Source organism: Carex rostrata, chromosome 9 (assembly GCF_964058835.1).
Source record: "Carex rostrata chromosome 9, lpCarRost1.2, whole genome shotgun sequence".
NCBI classification, from domain to species: Eukaryota; Viridiplantae; Streptophyta; class Magnoliopsida; order Poales; family Cyperaceae; genus Carex; species Carex rostrata.
Window position 1 is genome coordinate 11,271,312 of NC_135926.1, and position 10,051 is coordinate 11,281,362.

The following is a 10,051-nucleotide window of genomic DNA, read 5'->3' on the forward strand; positions in this document are numbered from 1 at the left end:
CACGTAGCATAGCGTGTAACGATAATAACGGTCAACTATGACAGCTATAGTGGTCATAACTAAATTAGCGCACTTTTATCTCATAGCTTAGTTTTTATGGTCCAAAAAATTATATATAGCTATAGTATAGCTAGTTATTTAGAAAATATTATTTTTTACTACTACACACAAATTTTCATATATGTCATAAATTTTTAATGTGTCACAAAAAAAATAAATTAGACACATGGCACATCAAAGATCGTACACGCAGAGTATACATGTCTATTCCGAAACAAAGGATTTGTTTGGTTGAAGTAAGAATATATTATTTTTAGAACAAGATTTATTCAGAATAGCTTGTTTTTTGTCTGGATGAAGTTAAATAGCTAGAATAATGAATTCAACTCTTTTGCCTTATTATAATAATCTATTAATACATAAAGTTAAATTTAACTATTATAATAAAAAAATGACAAAAATACTATTCTAACTATTTTTATTTTACAATCAAACATACCAAATTATTTAGACAATCCTGAACTATTATCAACAACCCTAAAATTTTAAAAAAAAGTTGTAAGTACTAACCGACCTAACAAACAAGCTATTTGTTAGCCGTCGGATCCCACCCTAAACCCTTGTTCTTTCTTTCTCCTATTAAGTAACTATCGGCTATCCCCAAATATCTCTTCTTCTGCTTATCTATCAGTCGATCACATCCCCTTTGCGGCTTTCCGAAGAATTGAATCGGTAAAATAAATCAAATCTGAAGAATCACTTACTCACTCACAAACAACTACTAGCAAGTATAATCGGTGTTGCTTGGACATAAGGTGAGTCTCTTCTCTTCCTAGTTCCGATTCAAGGGTTATTCTTCCCTTGACCAAAACGCTTTTAGGGTTTAGGGTTTGGAAAATTGCCCAATAATTGGATCGTGGCTACTGTTAGATTTTCCAAAACCATGGTAGTAACGAACAATGGGTAAAATCTCTGTTTTGCTTCAGAGAATGAATTTTGATAATCATGGTTTTGTGATATTTCAATTAATAGCTAATTTTTAGCTAGTTGTGGAAACTGAGGCTGCTAAAGATGTGAATGGAGGTGTAAACACAAGGCGTTGCCTAATAATATTGAAAGATCAATTGAAATTTGTGATTAGAAGAACTATGCAAAGTTGCAATTATCATTTCAATTTGTTTTCACATCAGAAAATTTGCCAGTCCCGTGCTCTAATGGATGCTTCTTCCAATTACAGGTAAATTAAGCGGCGTTGAAATAAATTGTGCAAAAATTTGGACCTGATCACAAAATGAGCGGAACAGATGAAACCACGAACCTGAAACGCGCTGAGGAGCTAAAAGCTGCAGCAAATGAGGCTTTCAAAGGTGCGCACCATGCTTTTATTTGTGGTTTTTCTCTTTTTGTTAATTTCATAAGTGGTCCTGCTAGTTTTACCAAATCTTTCGTATTGATTCATCAAGTTTTAAAATGCGTGGCTCTGGTTTTTTAAAACTGAGAAAAATGCCACACCATCATTTTTGTACGTGTTAACAAAAATAAATGAACTTGTCCTATAGAAAAAACCTCATTTACTACAATCAACTGTATTCAAATATAAAAAGGTTGTCATAACAGATTATTTAGTAGGAAATTGGTGGCGAGGGTTCAAGATCTGATTAACCTTAAATAATATATTCTAATCACTGCAAATGGAATTATCGGTAAAACAGTCATTTCTTGTTGCAATTTTAATGATTTCTCCTTTAAGACGAGTGGGCAGTCCATTGCTCATTTCCTTTTCCTTTTCCTTTTCTTTTATAGATTATTTTTGTTTTGTTTTGTTATATTAGTATTGTTCTAAAGCTTCAGTGTAGAATGTATAGTTTTAAAAAATTATTTGACCCAAAGATAAAGAAATACTTGTTAAGTTGCATAACAATTTTTTTACAGTATATGTCAGCTGTATTTGTATTAGTGAGCCTGATTGGTTCAGTACCAATATGGCTTCAGATCTATGTAATTGGTTTACGGGAACTAAAAATTGGTAAGCTGTATACAAAGCTCTTTTAGTGTCACAAAATGGTAATTAGTTCTGCTTAGCTCAATTTAAAAAAAAAAAACTATGGTAAACTTAAAATCGAGTGAGTTCAAGAATTGAGGGTTAGATTTACAAGTTTGGTTAAATTGAAGACTAAGGTCTTATTGAGAGAAGTTGGGTTTGCTGGTTCGTTGAGGTACACATGTTCCAATCAGAATGATGAAAATAATACTATTTACTTTTTTGATCCTGTATATCTATCCTAACTTAAATTTAATTTATAGCGAACAAGTTTTCTCAAGCAATAGAGCTGTACAGTGAAGCAATAGAGCTTAATGGGTCGAACGCGGTTTATTGGGCCAACCGGGCATTTGCCCACACAAAACTCGAGGAGTATGGCAGTGCAATTAGTGATGCTACCAAGGCTATTGAACTTGATCCTCGTTACTCTAAGGTTAGATTGAGGCCGAAAGTTACTCAATTTATGCATCTATACTTTTCTTTCTCTGTTATTACAAACTGTACTATATATTATAATTGTAAATGCCCCTGACTTGTCTGATATTTTGCTGTTATTGATTGGCCCTTTCCGGTATTTGTAAAATAACAACCAACAATAAATTCAAGGTTAGTCCTGCAAATAATTTGTAACAAAATTATAGGCTACCAAGTGACCTGAGACTGGAACTGTTTAAACTTGGAAATGTACTGCTCGGACAAGAGTACATGAATCAAACCAATTTCACCTGATCTAATTCATGTGTAATGTGCTGATCTGCTACCTCTAAACTTTCATAATGTTGACCTTTTAATTGGCGGCTGCACCTCTCCTACTTGAACCAACCATGTGAATTGAATTTAATTCCATATTTTTTGGCAGGGCTATTATAGGCGAGGTGCCGCATATCTTGCAATGGGAAAGTTTAAGGAGGCTTTGAAAGATTTCCAACAGGTTGACTTTTATGTGTTTTAACAAAAATATTATTATTGGGCAGTGGAAGTTGGTTTTTGTTTGGTCCCTCTTTTGGTCTATTTTGTGTTGTATATATGGGTATCATATCTCAGTTTAAAAAGTATAAGTATCATATTTCAGTTTAAAAAGTATACTACAACAACCAAGCCTTTAGTCCCAAACAAGTTGGGGTAGACTAGAAATGAAACCCAATCGTAGTTCCAAGACCTAGCAGTTCGTCAGCTGTAGTAATGTTGTGGTACCTAATAAGTTATAAATAAAAAATATAATTTTAATTTAACCGGTTTTTTTTTAGATAGGAAACAATTTGTTTTGAGCTAGATTTGGTGTCTATTTATTTGGATCATTCCTTTTAATTTCGAGGAGTTTTAATATATTTAACAAGCAAAGGTGATTAAAAAACTTAAAAGAGTACTTTTTGAAAAATCCCTGTGCCTTCGTCATTCTTCACTTTTAGTGTGTGCCCACCTCTGCACAATCTCCTCTGTCTTTTTAGGAACTCGAGTGCTATTTCCTTTTAAGAACCTCCATTTTTCAGATCAGGCCATCAGGATGCAGTGCATTAGCGTGGTGTTTTTCCATGCCTACGGGTAGTAGAAACTGTGAATCTCACTCTGTTTCCTTCCTTAATTTGGGACAGGTGAAAAGGCTCTCCCCAAATGATCCAGATGCTAGCAAAAAGCTGAAGGAGTGCGAGAAAGCAGTACAGAAAATTAGATTTGAAGAGGCCATTTCCGCGCAAGATTTTGAAAGACGCTCTGTCGCTGATACCATTGATTACAAATGCATAGGTAATTCCTTACCCCTATTGCATGGATAGAGATACGAATATTATATCTGATACATTAGGATATTGAGGTACACAATTGGTTGGAATCCTAGGATAGGATGCTTCTATATTTTTGTAGGAATTTTCTTGTCCTTATGTTGCATGGTACATATATAAGTATTGAAGTGTTATGTGACGTGAATTTGGTGATGTGCAATTTTTGAAATCCTAAGAAACATTATTTTTTGTATGTATTATTATTAATTTTTATTATTCCTGTTATTATTATTATCATTAATATGGTTTAAAACAGAAGGTTATTTTTTCATGCGTATATTTATTTTCTGAATATTAGAAAATGCATGCTTAGAGAATGCCTAAAAACTCATATTTAATTCATGCAAATTTTTTTAGGTTCGGTAAAAGTGATTGGCTGGAAATATGTTCAGCAAATTAAAAAGAATTTCAAGGAACTTAACATTTAATTCTGTGTTGTCTTGCCCGTGCGGATATGTTTATCAAGGCACGTTCATAAGTCATAACGGCTGGAAACTAAATAATCTAATATTTAATAAGCCAGCAGGCATATCTGACACATATCGTAATGCGTGTCCTTATTAGATGCATAATTTATGAAGGGGCGGTGGCAAAAGAGCCATATCTGGGTAACATAGCTTGTTACTTGTCTTATATAATTTTACTTTATTGTTTCTATTTTTGACTGCACTCATATTTATTTATTTATTTTAATTTGACAGAGGTAGATGCACAGTACACTGGGGCCAGAATAGAGGGCGACACGGTGACATTGGATTTTGTGAAGCACATGATGGAGGACTTTAAGAAGCAAAAATGCATTCACAAGAGGTACATTGGGAATTTGCTATGAGTATCACTGCTTGGCATCAATTCTGACAGATGCAGTGCTGTTGGAGCATTTCAAAATAAAGTTTTGGTTAATATCTAACTAAAATTACAGCTGAGGGTATAGCTACCAAAGAATAAAAATCTCATAAACTGATGCTGCCACTCTGTAGAATACCGTTTGGTTGTGCATTTGTGAATTTAGTTTGTGCTTCCTGGTTTCATAGGTATGCGTATCAGGTAGTTTTACAAGCCAGAGATTTGCTAAAGTCTACGCCTTCGCTTGTCGATGTCACTGTCCCAGATGGCCATCATTTTACAATATGTGGTGATGTACATGGGCAGGTTAGCTATTTATTCCGAAAGTCCTATCCTTCATATTCACTGTTTCTATGCACTGCTAATTGATGCATTTTGTGCATGTCTTTTCCTTGGCTTTATATTATTTAGTCGCACAACTGATTTTTAAACTGAGTTTAGGTGTAATACACAAGGTTTGAATGATTATCTGATAAGACTGGTATTTTAATCTAATGTTAAATACTTTATTGATGATTAATGGCACCGTATGTAACCTGATTAATTATATTTCATTAGTTTCTATTGCCTTTCTCTCATGGGACGAATTATTTCCTTCTCTCTCCATTCTACTTATCATAACATAAGCGCATTAAGTGTTATTGTTTGTGGAAATCTCATACCACCTGATAGGAAATGATACGGTGCATATATAGTTTATATGTATCCTGCAGCTTCTCCAGTTTTCTTCAAAGGATAACCAGATCACTCTTTCTTCTTGAATGAAGGAGAAGTGAAGGAACAGTTGTAATATCCCATTTACCTAAGGACACTGATATTTCTTGTTATGTTGCATTATACTGTTAAATACCATCACATACAACTACGCCTATCGAGATATTAGGCAAGGTTATATGAAATTACTCATTATTGTCATTGTGACAGATATTTGTGGATCATCAAAAGTTCTGACATTTGGTTATTCAATGTTTTAGTATTATGATCTGGTAAACATATTTGAGCTGAATGGGTTGCCGTCAGAAGAGAACCCCTATTTATTCAATGGCGATTTTGTGGATAGAGGCTCTTTCTCTGTTGAAGTGATTCTCACACTTTTTGCTTTCAAGTGCTTGTATCCAAATGGTACCATCTTTTTTTCGTTCTGTTTATTTATTGGTTCATTTATTTGTGTATGTATTTTTGTTTGTTTGCTGTTTCAGGCCAGAATGGATGTTTGTTGCTGAGCTTGGTAATGCTAACAATTTACCAAAACTGACCCAGTCATATAATTTCAGTGACACTTGGTGATTCAATAATTGGGAGAACACCTGAATGAGCAAGGGGAATGAAAAAAATAAAAAATCCTTTATCGTACCTTTTTCTAACATTGATTAACCTTCTTGTTATAAGTTGTTTCTTATATGCAAACAACTGTTACATGGTCCCAACATTTTTTTTATCCCAATTTAACCTGCCTTTTGGTTAAATTTAACTTATTTGTTTTAGCAGAGTGTTATAATTTGTAATATACCTTTATTTATTGATCATTAATTTTGGGCAGCTATGTTTCTGGCTCGTGGTAACCATGAGAGCAGAGGGATGAATAAGATATATGGGTTTGAGGGGGAGGTTCGGTCAAAGTTGACCGACACCTTTGTTGATCTGTTTGCCGAGGTATTTTGCTGCCTACCACTGGCTCATGTGATCAATGGTAAGGTGTTTGTGGTGCACGGTGGCCTTTTCAGCACAGATGGTGTCAAACTCGATGAAATTCGTGCCATTGACCGCTTCTGCGAGCCTCCAGAGGAAGGTGACCAAATTATATTAATCCTCCTTTCTTTTGTAATAACTTCCACTCTCCTTTGTGTTTAATAAATTTGTTTTGTCTTGTTACAAGCCAAACTGTCATTGCAATTTTTAAATAAAAAGCATCTCCGTTGCAGTTCGGGGTGATTTGACCAAGTTATATCTTGTTATCTACTCACTAATTAAAGCTTGTAGCTTAATCCAAGAACCATCTAATGTATTTATCCAATATGTAATGATGGTGATAAATGCTCTCATAAATTAACATTTTAACATTAGATGTTAATCAATAGGAGTATTAAAAAATCACTATATAGTGAAGTAACACGATAGAATTAAAAACAAAGTAACAAAATAAAGGGCGGTAAAATTTGGCGTATGAAATATTTGTTAATTTATGGATGATGTCTTTTAATTTTGGTTTGCTAACCTTAAATTTGGCTAACATCTTATTCGTGTTTTTCTCGCTCAGGGTTAATGTGCGAGATATTATGGAGCGATCCTCAGCCTCAGCTTGGCCGAGGCCCCAGTAAACGTGGTGTTGGTCTTTCCTTTGGTGCTGATGTCACCAAACGATTTCTAGAAGACAATAATCTCAGTCAGTAACTGTTATCCCTAGCAATTTAGCTTGTCTGGTGAAAATTAGTGTGGGAAAAGTGGAAAACTTTGGCCTGTACTAGAAAACTACCTCAATTAGCTTCTCTATTTAGAAGTATTTTTGAAATTAAATTATGATGATGTTCCCAGGTGATGTAACTGACAAGATGCCATCTATGTAAATGTTTCCAAGAATTAGGTTTTTTACCTTTTCCACTGCTATGTCTTAATGTTTAGGCCTCAAAGCATGGTTCTTGCACAAAACCTCAACTCAATTAATTAAAAGAAAAGACATGAAGTACTGAATATGTTTGAATTAATGAGTACATTACCCAACTTGGATTAGACGTCCAAATTTTTTTTGGGTCAATGTAAATAGTTAATTATGATTTTGATTTTTTTCCTGTCATTTGTTAATATAGGTCTTGTGGTAAGATCGCATGAAGTTAAAGATGAAGGGTATGAGATAGAGCATGATGGAAAACTTATCACTGTTTTCTCTGCCCCCAATTATTGTGATCAGGTATCATTGTGAATCTACTTGTAAAATAAATTGAACCACAAAATGCAATAACTGTATTAGTTGGCACACAAAATCTACATGTGATGTGTATAAAATTTGCCTCCATCACAAACACAAGTATGACAACATCACCAGTAGGAATTTCCCTAGGAGGCTAGGATTTAATACCCAAGCTTGTAGTATTTTCTATACTATACATATGCAGAAAGGAGTTAACCTCATCCAAGCTTCTGTTATCTTTCTTACCTAAAATTCCCTTGAGAGATTGAAAATTATTAATTTAAGTGGAAATAGTAAATACCAAGAGGAACCATTTATCAGTCCATGCTATTCATTATAAATCAAGTACTATTGATTAAACTGATGATGGTGCAATATCAGCAGTCCGACAGTACGAATATCCTGCATGTCAGTCATTGGTTGCTACTATCCTAATATCTATCTATCTTTTATAATTACAGATGGGCAACAAGGGTGCCTACATTCGTTTAACAGCTCCAGAGTTGAAGCCTGATATCAAGACCTTCTCTGCTGTGGTATATATCTTTATTCTTGCTCTTTAGGTGTTTACACACTTAATTAGTTCCTTTTCTCTTCCTTGCAAATGACAGCCAAATTCTTTTGATATATGTTCCTGTTAAATGGTCAACCTACCTAAACCTGCTCAGACCTAATTCTGAGCCCAAGCTGGCACTAAAATTTATCTAACCAGATATGATGCAACTTTAAGCAATATTGTTCAGTACTTGAGTTAGGAAAAATGTTTCTGGGAAAATTTGGTCATTTTTCTTGCTTTGATCTTCATTCCAGCAGTTACCCATTATGGGGGTCAAATTTACGTCTCATTTTACATAGTTTTGACTTTGTGTAGTTTTCTCTCGTGTCATACTCTCCCCTCTAGAGTGCTGGTAACTTTATTCTGTCGATTTGACTCATAACAGGTCAAATATTGCTTGGATAGTTAGTCTGAGATTGGACTTTGTTGGTATCTTTCTACTGAGTGAAAATTATTTGATCATGGTCCTTAAATTAAATAAAATCTTTGAATCAAATCTAAACCTGGGCATGTTGATTCTTGACCCTTATCTCTCTGCTATCGACCTGGCTTGACCTGCAAATGGGTTGAGATATATGATGACTTGTACACCAGAAAAAATTAACCTGGCAGGTCTGTCTAAACCGGGCTGGGTCCTGTCAACATGTCAAAAATGTTTCTGTTGTGGTACAGAGTCGACATGTCAACGTGGGGGAAGTTGGTTTGTAGTAGATATTTAGTATGGCTAGTATTCGTTAGCACCATATTGTGTGTATGTAATATGCATCTGTCCTCTTAATCGTTCATTGAAGTCTGAAGTTAATAACTGTGCCAAATTAAGCCTTAAATTTTCCCAAATCTTCAAATAAGCTCCAAGTATGTTAATAGAACAAAAAAGTTAATAATGTTAAACCAATTTTCAGCCACATCCGGATGTGAAGCCAATGGCATATGCAAGCAACTTCCTGAGGATGTTTCAATGATTAAACATAGATGTTTGTTATTTGATAGGGCAAAAGAAAAAGGTAAGCTTATTGGCTCATATCTAGTAGGCATATAATTTTTGAGGATGAGCCAATGATTTTGATCTTTGTAGTTTCATGTTAATTTGTGCTATTCTTGTGTTGTTGAGTTGTGCTACATGGTCTGTTAAATTATTTATTGATGTTAACTTGATGGGTAAAACATTTTGTTGACTTGGGCAAAATTGCTCTTTAAATTTAGAGCAACACATGCAAAATATTTCTGTTTTGGTAATTTTGTGAATGAGGAAGTGGGTGCACTGGTGCAGTAAGGCCTATTCATGAGATTATCCTATAATGGGTGTTCAGTAAGAATGTATTTCATTGCCTCAGTTATAGGCTGTGTTTTCTCAACTTGTATTGTGTAAAAGTTGACAAGAATTTTTTGTTCCGTCCATTGATTTTTTTTTTTTTTTTTTTTTTGTATATATATACTACTCGTGAATCGTGATATTTGTTTTTTGGTTTTTGCCAAGATTTAGTAAATTGTTAGGACATTTTAGAGTTTTAACAGTAAATCATAAATTGAATCAGTTGTCACCTTTTAAGGTAACTCTTGTGATGACTTAATATTGCGAAAAAAAACGTTTAAAAAGCTGTTTTAATATATGGGTAAATTTCTTCAGAGCTCATTTTGTCTCTTTTTGTTACAAATTGATTATCAAGTTTGATTTATCTTTGAGTCATTGAACTTTTTTATTTCCAATTAATTTTTTTTTTACTATTTTTGTTTAGAATACTAACTAAATATGGTGCAGCATCCAATTCGCATATATAATTCGTCACTTTATATCTAGTTTAAATACATCAATTTGATTTTAGTGGAATCTATGTCATATTATAATCCAATTCACATATATAATTCGTCACTTCATATCTAGTTTAAATATATCAATTTGATTTTAGTGGAATCTATGCCATATC

At 33.8% G+C, this 10,051-nt stretch overlaps 1 protein-coding gene across 1 annotated transcript; it reads left to right on the forward strand.

The window, feature by feature from the left end:
• The first annotated feature begins 575 nt into the window (after positions 1-575).
• On the forward strand, positions 576-9,345 carry PP5.2 (protein phosphatase 5.2). The gene is made up of 13 exons (XM_078308860.1): positions 576-815; positions 1,238-1,367; positions 2,305-2,474; positions 2,901-2,972; positions 3,634-3,784; positions 4,521-4,629; positions 4,854-4,971; positions 5,640-5,787; positions 6,206-6,454; positions 6,923-7,048; positions 7,470-7,570; positions 8,032-8,106; positions 9,029-9,345. The coding sequence occupies exons 2-13, from the start codon at positions 1,292-1,294 to the stop codon at positions 9,086-9,088; spliced, it is 1,455 nt and encodes a 484-aa protein (XP_078164986.1). The 5' UTR covers positions 576-815; positions 1,238-1,291; the 3' UTR covers positions 9,089-9,345.
• Positions 9,346-10,051: the final 706 nt, after the last annotated feature.

Excerpts from the sequence above, each read along its gene's own strand:
- PP5.2 (XM_078308860.1), top strand. The coding sequence starts at position 1,292 with ATGAGCGGAACAGATGAAACCACGAACCTGAAACGCGCTGAGGAGCTA. Across the intron at positions 2,475-2,900 it reads TTGATCCTCGTTACTCTAAG|GGCTATTATAGGCGAGGTGC; the intron begins GTTAGATTGAGG and ends ATTTTTTGGCAG. Across the intron at positions 7,049-7,469 it reads TCTAGAAGACAATAATCTCA|GTCTTGTGGTAAGATCGCAT; the intron begins GTCAGTAACTGT and ends TTGTTAATATAG.